Source organism: Pipistrellus kuhlii, unplaced genomic scaffold, assembly GCF_014108245.1.
Source record: "Pipistrellus kuhlii isolate mPipKuh1 unplaced genomic scaffold, mPipKuh1.p scaffold_m20_p_7, whole genome shotgun sequence".
Lineage (NCBI taxonomy): Eukaryota > Metazoa > Chordata > Mammalia > Chiroptera > Vespertilionidae > Pipistrellus > Pipistrellus kuhlii.
The window spans coordinates 21,202,533-21,216,828 of NW_023425573.1; the positions used below are offsets into that span (position 1 = coordinate 21,202,533).

General features: G+C 34.8%; 1 protein-coding gene across 16 annotated transcripts in view; it reads right to left on the reverse strand.

Moving 5' to 3' along the window:
* DOCK10 (dedicator of cytokinesis 10) overlaps nucleotides 1–14,296 on the reverse strand; it is a 208,645-nt gene that overhangs the window by 100,680 nt on the left and 93,669 nt on the right. For all 16 annotated transcript variants that reach the window (XM_045575320.1, XM_045575321.1, XM_045575322.1 and 13 more), the window contains exon 3: nucleotides 12,248–12,337. In XM_045575320.1, the coding sequence (XP_045431276.1) occupies nucleotides 12,248–12,337 (90 nt within the window). The remainder of the gene's footprint in view (nucleotides 1–12,247; nucleotides 12,338–14,296) is intronic.

Sequence of the window (14,296 nt, forward strand, 5' to 3'; positions counted from 1 at the left end):
CTTTTAAGATTCCTTTTGTTTCTAAAATTATATAACTCTGAAGATTAAGCTACTGTTAGGATTAGATGGAAATTTTGCCCTCTAGAATCAGTGGGAGTATGAGGAGCAATAAATTTGATGCAATGTGAGGAATAAAGATCTGTGATTGTTTTTGTGACCAAGAAGGGACAGGCAAGATCTCTTTTGTCAACAATCAACTCAAGGTGCAGAGGGCTGCAGAACAGAGGGCATTGGTACTACTTTTGCAAAAACAGAAAGTGGGAGAGATGGCCCAGGGGATGGTGAAGAAAGGTTGATGGGAAACCCAGGATACAGGCACCTGGCTCAAGATGCACAGAATAAGCAGAAAGAGGGGAGGGGAATTAGGAGTCTTCAGTTGCTATGGGTTTCTCTAGCATTGAACTTTCTTAGCACCATAGGTTTATTTGTTCAGGGAAACACCCACACACAAACCAGGGACTGAGGGTGAAACAATACATGAGACTGGGACAAAGACAGGAGTAGGAGGATGAGGGCAGGGCCTGCAGGAGAAGAGAAGAGCTTAAAAACAAAACAGCAACAAAGCCATCAGACAAATAAAAGAGAATTCAGGAGATCTGTAATGACTAGACTGGGAGAGATGTCAACAAAACTGACTATTTAGCTAACATTAAATTTCTTAACTTGCCAATTCCTGAGGCAAATCTGCAGATCACATGTTTCTGAATATAAGAGGAAAACTGAACTCTGATATGAAACTTAGCTAACAAATTCCATGTTCATTTAGGGATGCCAGGGATTCGGATAAGAAGCATATAGGCCCACAGTATCCTGAGCCTTGGAGACAGAACACTCATGATTATAGTTCTTTCTTATACTTTCTCACTTAACGCTCCCTTCTCAATACCTTGCAATAGTTCTCAAATGAAATAAATGTATTCTAAAACATAAAACAAAAAGCATAAACCCACTCCCTTTTTAAATTCTGTTTCAATCTTTTTTTTTCTGATACATTGCTTGACCTCGTTCCTCTGTAAGTATATATTAGAATTTAAATAGCTTTTTGTTCCCATAATGGCATATTCTGAAGATTTAAAAATTTGCTTTCTAAATTCTATGACCACTTTAAAGAAGTAGAATAAAATATCTTACCTTATTTACCCAGACTCCTAGTTTTGGGGTCATTAATTAACTAATTCAACAAACATTATGGAGCCCTTACTGTGGCCTGGGGGTGTTCTAAGTTAGGGGTGTCGAACTCAATCAGAGAAGGGGCCAAAATCTAAAATCCAGCTTAAATCGCGGGCCGAATGGTTTACTGAACAGTCATAAACTGTCATTGTGATGGAAACGCAGCAGAGTGCAGTGATGACAGCGCGGTGCGGGCCACATTGCAAGGCCTGGCGGGACGGATTTGGCCCGCGGGCCTTGTGTTTGACACATGTGTTCTAAGTGATGGGAACCCATCAGTGATCAAGAGGCTAAAAGTCATTCCCTCTTGAAGTGTATCCCTTTGTGAAAACATGGTTAATAAATATAAAAAAATAAGTAAATTGTGCAATATGTTAGTGGATAATGTCACGAAAAATAAAACAGAGGTGGGGAGGGATAGAGCTGGGGGAAGAGGGTTAATTTAAATAGATTGGTTAGGATATTACACTTGCCATTTGAGCAAAGTCTTAGAGAAAAGGAAATAATGAATAGTTACCATGGCTACTTGAAATTTTGTGCCATGGTTGAAAGAATACTTCAGTGTTTTCTTCATGTATATGGTCCTCCCATCCTCCCCCAAGTCCCACCTATTTTGGATTATTTTCTTAGGTTAGAATACTCAAAGTATGTTTTAAATTCTTGATTATAAAATCACCAAACCAATATATATTCTTTCTAAGCAAAATGCAAATAGAAGGTATATCATTGAATCAGAAACTATAGGGCTTCCTTCTTGTTCTACAATTAGTGCTCACTTTCCAACATGAGTTTGGTCAATCAAAATTTGTTTATTTGGATCTCTGATATAGCTATTGCACATTTAGAATATTTGAATGAATTGGAAATTTCTGCCCCATAATATCTATCTCTATGCTTTCTGATCTGGAGGTTTTCATAAGATGCATTGACCTGCCAGGCTGGGAGCGGCCAGGCTTGGAGCAGCAGCAGCCAAGTCCAGAGCAACTAGGTCGGGAGCGGCAGTGACCAGACCCGGAGCAGCTGGTTGTGGAACAAACCAGAGCAACAGAGGCCAGGCCCTGAGCAGCCAGGCCCGGAACAGCTCGCTCCTCGCCTGCCCCTACCCCACGGCTGCCTCTCAGACATGGCTGGAAACTTTTGCGGGAACTTGAGGGTCTGCTGAATCAAGTGATGAAGGCTTAGATCTGGATGTGTTGAGTTAATATAGCGCTGGGGGGTTGATCTGTGAGTGCCTTGGGTGGGGCCCGGATGAGGCTGGTTGTCCTATTTGGAAATGTCTTTTGTGTGAAGTGTATCATTGGGCATGTGGAGGTATTATTGATATGAGAAAATGCTGAGTAACTGATTTACTATATGAAAAGGGATTTACTAACGGGGAAAAGGAGGGAGGAAGAGACTGAGCATAAACTGTGCACCTATGGATGAGGACAATGGGGGATGGGGAGGGGGCGGAGGGTGGAGTGGGAACCTGGTGGAGGGGGGAAGAAATGAGGAACCTTTGTAATAATATGAACAATAAAGATTGATTAAAAAAAAAAATCTATGTCAAGCCTGTAAAGAGCTGATGGCTGATAAAACAATCCAACTTTTAGATAGAATCCTGTCACTGAATATAGAAACAAACCATGTGGAGAGCTCATGTTGATTTATATGTGATTAATAAGGAAAAAAAAGTAATAATAAGTAGCCTAGAAGGTAAAATATGTAAAAAAATAGAAGTGTGTAGAATAAAAGAAAACTTTTGCTGTTAAAAAAATAAATAAATAAAAAATAAAAATAAAAAACATCAAAAAAAAAAGAAAAGATGCATTGACTTACTTGTCTTTTCTTATTATGGATAGTCCCTATATTTAAGCATGATAAACATGTCTACTCATGCATATTACACACAATATCCACAAAATGCCCCTGGCTTAATATTGAATAAATATGAGATGTGCTAATCCTGAATCTCACTGGCCAAAAATGAATGTGGTACTTTCTTATATTAGTGTGCTATATTAAAGAACTACCTCTTTTTGTTTGTTTGTCTTGGAGGCAAGTGCTTGTTAAATCCTGTACTAGGCTCTTTACATATCATCTTAATAAACACTGAAATATATTTTATGATTCCCATCTTAAAGATCACAGAGGCAAAGAGAACCTCAGATCTTTGCTCAAGATCCTACATGTGATTTCAAATTGGATTTGTCTGACTCTCAAAGTTCATTTAGCTAATTTATGAATTGCATGATGATTGCAGACTTTTTTCTTTTTTCTTTTTTTTTTTTTTTAGCACAGCTGGACCATCATTCCAGATGCTTTTATGGCATTTCTGTTTTTTTGTCTTGGAATCAGACAGATCTGGTTTTTAATTCTGATGTTAGATCAATGAAGCAACTTAACAACTCTTAATTTCTTTATCTGTCTAAATATATCAACTTTAATAGGATCAAAAACACAATTCCTATAAAGGACTTAGCATACGGTAAATACTTAAAAAAATACTTGCTTTAAAAATCAGTTTTTTATAGTTTGAGTTGATCTATAATTCACATTCACAAAGAATCTTGTTTTGAATCAAATAATTTATGAATTTTTTTGGGACAGATTTAATGTATCTGGTGGTGGGTAGATGAGAATTAAGGTTATACTAGATAACCCTTAAGAATCCTTCTAAATCTATGATTTCTCTGATTCTGAGAAAGCCAGTGCATTTTACAAACACATAAATGTTTCCCATACATAGCTATGGCATCTTGGAAATGTTATGCATGGAAAATTATTTTCTATTCTTTGTTCCAGCCCACACAGTCACTAAGAAGATCATTAAGAACTATGATAATTATGACTACAATTCCTCTTTGTCCCAAATGTAAGCTGAAATGACCTGTTACAAATTCAAAGTCAACTGTGCTTGTTACCATGAGGCAATAGTTCCATTTTCTTCTTGCTAACAACCAATCCCACAGCACCAGTTTCATAATATCAACTCCTTATCCCCTCTATAACGAAGGCTACTACAGTCTACTTCAAAGGTGAAGTATGCTGAGCTGATTAACTTTTCCAAACAGTAATGACCCAATTCACGTTTTAGTCATTTAGTCACTTACTTATTATTTACTTACTTAAAATATAATTTCACTGATTTTTAGAGTGAGAGGAAGGGAGAGGAAAAGATAGAAATATAGTCCGCAAGCCGTGCATGTGCCTTGATTGGGAATCAACCTGGCAACCTCTTGGTTTCTGGGTTGATGCTCAATTGCTGAGCCACACCAGCTGGACTATTCATTAATTGTTTGTTTGTTTAGCCTTTATATTAGCATCTCTGCCTGTGGCATGCAGGCACACACAAAAAACTGAGCCAAGTCAACATACATAAAGGCTTTTATGCCTGTTAGGATAGTGTTTCCTAAACTCTATTGTGTTCCTGAAATTTTTGAGGTTGCTAATTAAAATGCAGGTTCCAGGGTCCCACATGAATCTACTGAATAGGATGAAATCTGTAAGGGTGTGTGTGTGTGTGGGGGGGGGGAGCCTAAATCCATCATTCCACTGGAGTAACAGTGTGGCTAAGTCCTTGTCATGCTCTTTGTCTCTGAGATGAATCCATTAGGGTCTTAGCTTTATACAGTGAAGTTGAGTAAAAGATCATCCTCCAGCTTTCACTCAAGTGGACACAACCTTTGAAATGGGCAAGGAACATGTCAACTCCAGTATTGGGTTTTATTTATAGTGGATATTCAATATATATTTGTTGATTGAATGAATCTTGTATATCTTTTTTCCCCATAGAAATTACTAAACATGATACCCCGAAAGTTCTCAAAATCTAAATATTTTAGAAAAGATTGGACAATTGTAAAGAGCAGCAGATTACCGTAAAGAAAATATTTCATTTCTCCCTCTTCTCTTTAGAGAATCATTAGAATCAATTCAAATCATGTTACCAACCCAAAGAGCAATTTTGGTTTGACAATATAATTTGTCCATCTCTGAAAATGGCTATTAGATTCTGGCCACAGAGTAATAAGCAGGTAGTAAATGGCTTTTTAGATGCAAACTTGTTTTTCTTTTTAGCCATACAGATTTATTTAATTACATGGCTACTTTCTGGCCAAAAAGATTTATGCAACCACAAAAGGTGTTCATTTTGGCCCTTAATCACCACTGGGATTAATTCTATATTAGTAAACTGATTGTGGTAACTTTCATAATCATGCCATTCTTTATATAAAGTTTAGGAGTAAATATGGCCATTGTATAAATTTTGAAAATGTAGCATCATGAAATTGGGTGAATTTAGGCAAATTATGTATTGAAAGGGTGGCTGGATAACTTATTGTCCATATTAAAACACTTCAAGTTCAAAGATGATGCTGTTAACCAAGCCAACAAGTAGAACATGAAACTATTCCTGTAAACCAGGTCATGTGGGCACTCAATACACTGATGTTTTAGAGGGGGGAAAAAGCACCGAAAATATTTTTTCTTTAATTGGATCATATTATGTATCCCTTTAAAATCCAATAATTTCTGCAATATAAAAACAAGTTAATAATATTTTAAAAATACTTATACTCTTGGGAGAGAATTAAAAATAATGGGTTTGTACAAAATAAATTATGTAAATATAGATATGACTCAGTTTCAGGAATCATGGTACAACCTTTTTTAATGGATTTGAGTTTGATTGTCAAAAATATTATTTGATATTAGGTAGTGGTAGCATGTATATAAATAATGCATGTGGAACACAAAACAGTGTCATATCAAATTACAACCATAAGAAAAAATCATTTTTAAACTATTTTCTCACTTTGAATTATAGAATAGCCTATTTTTTTTTGTTTTTTTGTTGTTGATTCTAAATTGAAAGTAGATAAAAACATTTGGTTTGCTTTTTTTCAGAATGTGTTGAATTGAGGTGGTTGATATTAGACTTTTATAAATCATACCTGTGCCTGACCTGAGACCAGACACACTAATTTCCTAGCTACTTTTCACAAGTAATCTGTCAGGATATAAATAATGGGTGGTACTAAAAACCTTGGTAATGTTATGATCTAATCATTCTTCTCATGAAAGGCATAAAGTTTGGGTTGTAATTCAGTATAATTGAAATATTAGGTGAAAATTTAAAGTGGTTTCTTTATTATTCTAGCACTCCAGGGTCTCTGACTTGCACTTCTGTCTTTCTATCCATTTACTACCAAACATAGGATACTTTTTATTATGGAGAAGGGGAAGCCAACTTATAATTGGAAGTTTTGTATATTTAGAAACTAGACTATATTATTCTAGGGACTTTGGTGACTAGAAAATAAATTTCTTCATGGTTGTTAAAGTGAACCACAAACCCATTTTGTTTTCATCAGTGTTTTTTTTTAATATATATTTTATTCTAATGCCACTAAAAAGATAATTCATTTGAATTTACCTTAATCAATTTTCATATGCTTATTATCTTTAATGTTCTACATTTAGTATAAAGAAAATCTGATGATCCATTTTATTCTGGCCATGACAGAAATAAAGTCATATATATGTAAGTATATATATACACACACAAACACACACACATATATATATTAGTGGCCCAGTGCACAGAGGGGAGGCAGTTCCCTCAGCCCAGCCTGCACCCTCTCCAATCAAGGACCCCTTGGAGGATGTCTGATTGCCTGTTTAGGCCTGATCGGCAGTCGGACATCCCTCTCACAATCTGGGACTGCTAGCTCCTAACTACTCACCTGCCTACCTGCCTGATCACCCCTAACTGCCTCTGCCTGCCTGACTGATTGCCCCTAAATCCTCTGTTTGCCTGCCTGATGGCTTCTCACTGGCTCTACCTGCCTGCCTGTTCACCCCTAACTGCCCTCTCCTGCCCACCTGATCTTGCCCCCAACTGCCTTCCCTTGCCAGCAAATTTGGTACTGATTGGTCAGTTTCTATGCCAGTTAGTGTTGAAAGCTCCACCTCCTAGGCAACCATTGACTTCTCACGGTTAACCCAGATTTGGTTCTGATTGGTCAGTTTTTTGACAGTCAGCGTCTCCTGGCCTATCTGTGGGCCTGATCAGAGAGGCAGGTCTGATCAGTAGCCCTCATGGAGGCCCAGAGAGAAACAGAGATGCAGCTGCTGGTAAAGCCTGAAGAGAGAGAAGCAACGGCTAATCAACAGCTGCCACTAGGCTATGGATCAGGACCTGCATCTCTCTTTGGGCCTCTCTCTAGGTCTGATCTGCAGCCCCCTTGGCAGTCAGTGCTGGGTAACCATGGCAACCCAGCACTGACTGCAGGATTGACTTCCAGTGTTTGGTAGAGCCCTAGGTCGTTTTGGACATTATGGACCCTGGGTTTTTATATATTAGGATATAACTAAGTTAAATATAGAGTAATAACAGATTTTGGTGATATTTTCCAATAATTTTTTTTAATTGATTTCAGAGAGGAAGGGAGTGAGGGAGAGAAGAGAAACATCAATGATGAGAATTGGTGATCTGCTGCCTCCTGCATGGCCTCTACTGGGGATCAAACCTGCAACCCAGGCATGTACCCTGTCCAGGAATTGAACCATGGCCTTCTGGTTCATAGCTGATGCTCAACTACTAAGCCTCTCAAGCTGGGCTCCATTAAATTCTTGAGGTCACAATATGTTAGTGGCTTTACTTACAAATTTACTTAAAAAAATAAACAGAAAATGAAAAGTCCTTTGGCCTCTAGTAAAACCTTCATCAGTGAATTAAGAAAGAACCCCATTCTTTAAAACAAAAAGATCAAAATAATTTTATTTTCATTAATTTTATTAAGAAAAAACTAACTTTTTAATTTGGGGAGATTTTTATATTTCTATTTTCCTGTTTCTTCCACTGAATTAATTTATACATGTAGACCTGGTGTCATATCAGAGACATTAGTTCTATAGTGAGCAAAACTATGCTTATCATACTCTGGTCTGAAGTTAATGAATGCATTAGAATCATTCATTTGCTATCCAATGGTTCAGAATCAGGAAACAGCCTTCATTTTTACTTAATTTATTTATACATGCAAAAACCCAGATTTACTTATTCAAGGATTTATTCTTACTTCAGGGTAAATTTGGGTGTACATAATTTTACATATTAGATTAAAAATTTTTCTATAAATTGCAGAGGCATTTTGATAAAAAGAATGGTTTCTTTAACACTGTATATAATATGCTATCCAAAATTAAACATAAAAGACAAAGTTATTTTAATTGTAAAAGTAAGAATTTTATTGTGTTTTCTTGAACCAAGATAAATCTCATTATAGTTAGATATATTTCTTTCAAGAAAAATGAGCAGCATGAAATACATTTAAAATCATGGCCAGTCTCTCTGCTTAATTTTCTTTGCTATGTCTAGGACTCAAGTTTTTATTTAATATGTCTTTTACGTCTCAATATAATACAGATTCTATCCTGCATATACATAATTTTCTCATGAATTGGTTGTATACCATTTGTCTGGGTCCAGATGGTGGAAGAGGAAGAAATTTCATTTTCAATATTATATTCATTTGATTGTATTGTTTTTTATGTTCACAAAATTTTGTTTCTAAATAAATTAAGCAATATTTTTATACATAAGTTAATAGCATAATGAACTATTTTTAACTTGGTTATGCAGAAGATATTACACCTGAAGACTTCCAATATTATTTATGGGTTTATCTCCGCTTAAAATTTTCCTCCCTCAGTAACCTAGTACTATCTAGATAAGGGCAGTATATAATTTTGTGTGTGTGTGCACATGCACACACATACAAATAGGTAGGTAGGTAGATAGATAGATAGATAGATAGATAGATAGATAGACAGGTAGATAGATATTTGCTTCTATTCTTTAATGTTTTCGTAAATCTTAAATCCTGGAATATTTTATGCCTTGACTTGGAGTCCTGGACTCACGACTTAGTCCTCTTTTTATCATTGCTCTACTCCTGCAGCTGGCTGATTTCCGGAATCTGCTGAGGGCTTTGTTGGCAGAGTAACTTGCTACCTTAGTAGATTGTCAGTATTTTTCTCAGCCATTAGGCTGAAGTGGTCCGTAGACCATTGCTCCCTGTTAGGCCACTGTATCATTCTCAATTCTCTGCTCTCTCATCTTCTTTGTTTTGAAAGTCCAAACCAAGAGCTTATTTTTAGTTAGTGTTCTGTGTTTCTGGCTTTCTATTATCCTTTTGTACAAAGTCAAAGGAAAACTTGGTTCTAGAAGTTTTTGGCTTAGGAAGTCTTTATCCTATTTATAGATCCTTTAATTGCTCCCCCAAACCCTAGTGGCAGGAAGTGAGGTTTGTTTTATCAGGGAAGTGTCTGATATTTTTTATGGTTAGAGATGTTGATTTTAAGTCACTTAGGGGGATCAGATAAAGATACTGCTCCCCAATTGTTACTTTCCAAATGTTTTCATGTTACTGCTATATTTAGTTTTAGAAACACAGCATTGGGACTATTAATATCTCTATTTAAAGATGGAGAAACTGAGGCAGAAAGCTTACATGTTTGTCAAATGAGGGACATACTATCTTGTGAACAGTACAAATATTCTCATCAAGTCAGTCTATTAAGGAACATGTGTGTCTTTATGTATGTAACGAAAGATATAATGAGTTGCAAATAATTTCTATAGTTAAGTATTGTCTTCTGGCTTTATGGTACCATTTATTATATAAACATTAACATTTTTATTTGCTTAAATTTGACCATTTTTCATAAGTTTCCTGTTAAAATATTATCCTACATTTTAACAATTTTTGTTGTTTTTTTCATACATATCTGGGATTAATCACTCAGGTTTTTAATATTTATCTGGAGTTATTTTTTTATGTGTAATGTGAGATAGAGAATCCTAACTTTATATTCATTCATCCAAAATGGTGAACCAATTTGTATTTGTTGAATTGCTCACCCTTCCCTAAAGAATTTCAAATGCCTTATTTCCCATTTATTAAGAAACCATGTGTACTTACTGTAGATGTTTCTAGATACTCTGTTTCATTTCACTGGATATTTGTTTATTCCAGAATATGAAAAAAATTGAAAACTATCTCAATTTATTTTCTAAAGCTAACATTTCTCTAACACCAAAAGGGGAAAAAGAGAAAACGACAGACTCCACTCATGAATATTAATACAAACATTTAAAATAAAATATTAGCAATTCTAATGTAGTAGAGTATGAAGGTAATAATGCAACTGGAATGAAAAGTTTATACCAGAAATGCAAGTGTGGATCCACAGGATAGCGATCTACTAATTCTATTACAGTGCTTTATAAATTTAAGTAGAAGAGCTGTTATATCAATAAAGTGAATATACATTTCAAAACCTAAGTAGCAAGAGTTTATAAGGACTGTTGAGACAAAGAAAGACCCTCTTTGGACATTTCTTTTATGCCAGAAAATGTCATACAATACCAATAAGACAGGATGCCCAATATTAGCATTATTATTCAACATTGTTTTAGAGACATTAGATAATAAAATAAGACAAAAATTAAATAAATGATATACTTATTAGAAAAGAAGACATTTTATTTGCAGATGATATGGCTACACAACTAAAACTTGAATAAGAACTATTAAGATAGGAGAGATTAGTAAGCTAGTTACACATAATTGAAAATTAATAGTTTTTAAAAGATAGCAATGGATGCTAAGAAAAGGAAATGGATTTTTAACATTCCACTTATTTTTAGCAAAACTATAAAATACACTAAAGTGAACATAACAACAGTGTTACAGATCATTATGAAGAACGTGCAATATTTTGTGAAGTCCATGCAGGAAAACCTGGTTAAATATTTCCTGTTAGGAATTCAATGTCCTAAACATTTCAAACCCTACCTAAGATAACATACACGTACTGCATGATTTTGTAGACCTAGTCTCAATGTTTCTAATTTTCTTGAGTAGAAAATAATTTGCCAACTCTTTTTTTAAACAGTGATGCCCTGGTAGATATCAAAACTTCCTCTAAAGAGACTGTAAATAAAATATTATAATACTGACATCACACTTATTATTTTTATTAATAAATATGAAAATAGTACATTCAGATTACCTGATGTTATCTAACTTTGCATGTTTTTTTCCTACCTCCTTAAGATAGACTTTATAATTTAATGTGAACTTTAGGAAATAAATATAAAATCATGGAATTGGAAAAATAAACAGGTAAATTTATGGCAAAAAGTGACCTGAATTGAATAGTATAATATAAAGATATATAATAATATCTATACACATATACAAACATGTATATGTAAAAAAGAATAGTATAATATAAAATACAATTACTTAGCTTGGTATTAATATGTACAAAAATAAAGCTAATTTATATTCATACAGATATGTTTAGGAGCTGTGAAAGGGTTTTGCTGTTGTGTGTGGCTTTAACTAAATCCTAATTGGGAAACACTACTTTCTCAGGATTAAAGACTGCATTTATACTTCAATACTTTTACTTTGACCTATGCTTGATTAAGTTTTATCATTGTTTTTTCTGTACAGGAAGGATTGGCTCCATTTATTTATTCAATAACCACCTGCTAGTAGCTGTTATGTGCCAGCCCAATCCCTGTCCTAAAACAACCTGCTCTCTGGTTAGGAGAAGCAGCAGTGCTGTAGGCCTTCCCTACATCCTTCAAGTGCAAGTAGATGACATAGCAACAGATTTCTATCAGTCCCTTTTAGCTGTTCACATTAATATTTCCATAGTTGGTACTTGAAAGAAACGTATCTCTTAAAATAGAAACTCTGTTATAAAAAATTCTCACATAGTATGACCTTGCCTATAACTCAGTCCAAATAAGTAAAATAAAATTAAACCTGCCTATTAAGAATACTAAAACATTGCTTAATGTGGGATTTTTAAGTTAAGTAAAAACAAAACAAAACAAAAATCCAAAAGTTGAATAGTCAGCAGATAATGAAAAATTATTAACAGAAAAATGGAATACATCTTCAGGTAATGATGATCAAATCTCTATTGAAAAGGTGAGGAAGACAATGATAATTAATAACTACCTAGGGGAGAGTTTTATAAAAGAAAGAATTGGAAACATCATATTTACCTCTTTCACCAGTAAACTTTCTGCTTTGTGCTCTGCATCTTCAGGTACTGTTGAGTACAATGTTTGGATATCCCAAGGAACTGTGGCTGTCTGAGAGAAACAATGAAAATAAATTAAGCCCTCCAACTTAAAAATATTGTGCACACCACTATACTAAAAACATAGCGGGGAGGTCTTTTCCATCTTAGCATTTAAGGACAAGAGATTTCAGTGACATTTCCTTGGTTCTTGCCAACTTATTTTCTAGGAGAGAAAATTCCAACTCTCCTTTTTTACCACTTACCAGCATTATTATAATGACTGTTCATCAGTGAAGCTCATGATTTTTTAAGTTCGTTCCTCCTCTACAGAAAATGAAAATTTGGACATCTATTTATTGTGACTGGTTCATTTCTATTGATACCTTTGTTGTTGTTGCTAATGATAAGTATAAAATAAAAGAGAAAAGATATAAAATCATTATTTTAATTCTACTGTAAATAATCTCTTGAATATCAACAGAATAAATTTAGCCCTTTTTAGAACTGTTTGTGTGTGTCTGTGTATAACTACAATTAGGGATGGGAGGGAAGAAAGGATGTTCAGTATATCTGTACCTTGAAGAAAACAAGTCACATTTCTGGTGTCTTTTTGTTATTGTTGTTAAAATGAACAAAATATTTTTAACTTCAATGCAAAAGAACCTTCTATTAAATGAATGTATATTCTTCTGAACTGAAAGTATAGAGTATCTCTTATAACAAAATATCTAACACAGAATTCACAGTTTGTTTCTTCTTCATATGTATTCAGTTCTATCAAGATGGGGAGTAGGAGAGGTTGCAAAACAGTTACTTCCCATCACCAGCTCCCAGCTCTCTTCAGTCTGTGCTCCTTTTGATTACAGGGATGATGCAATGATGAGTCTGTTCACATACGTGGTGCCAACTGTTGGGATCTTTTATTTTGTAAATTCCTAATCCCCAAATGATTAATTAGACATAATAAAGTTCATTTGAACTGTTCTAGAAAAGCGGTATTTTGTCTAGACTAATTATTGGAACAGATGGAAGTCTCAGACCCTTTCCTATTTGGGGGAAGGTGGGAAAGAGAGGGATCCAGGGAATTTAGTCTTCTGGGTTCACAGATGCTATAAGTTCTGCCACCAAGGGCAGTATCATTACTTTTTTTCAAATCCTGGACTCCTATTTTCTTCAAGTCTTCTCTTTCTTCACTCCTGATATGAGCTCCATGAGAGCAAGACATTCGGTCTTTTTAGTTTACTGCTATAACCTCAGTGCTTGGTTGGGGGTGTACCTACTGATTTGTTGAAGGTGTTGAGCATGTGTGAGTCTGTATATGTGTGCTCATGTGGTAAGCATATATGGTGTGCGAGTTTATCTGTAAGGGGAACATGGGCCTGAACACTGTGAAAGAGGAAGAAAATCATGTGAGTCTAATAAGATCACAGACTAAAAATTAATGAGAACACAATGTCATGGTACATCATATGGTAAAAAAAATCAGTGCTCATCCTAAAATACAGCTATGGACTGAGCTCCCTTGGTTAGTGAATTTGTCATAGGATTTGATTGCAGTTATGTGAACAGTTAGGAAGTAACCATCAATTCAAGCAAAGGGCAGGTCCACACACAGGGAGACATCCCTTCCCATGGGAAGTATGATAGGACCCAACTTAAGATTTATTATTATTTATATTTTGCATTTTTTTCATTCCTTTTGAATATCTTCTTTCATCTTGTTTCTTTTATGTTATTCACTCTGTTAGATAAACAGCAAATAAACCCTATTAAAGTTTGGAGTAGAAGACTTAAATGCATGTTTAAATTGAGTTCTGCTGGATTTCAGTTATTTGGGAATAACTTATTTCCTATTTGGACAGATAATCACAGATACAGTGTTACTTGTTTGGTTTCCAGGGGACATTACATCATAATCCATTGACAAGATTAGGAATTTTTTTCTCTAAATAATTTTTTTCCTAGATTTCAGCCATTATTTTATAATAAAAGATTTATATAAAAAGTAAAAGATTCCTCTTCTTCATTA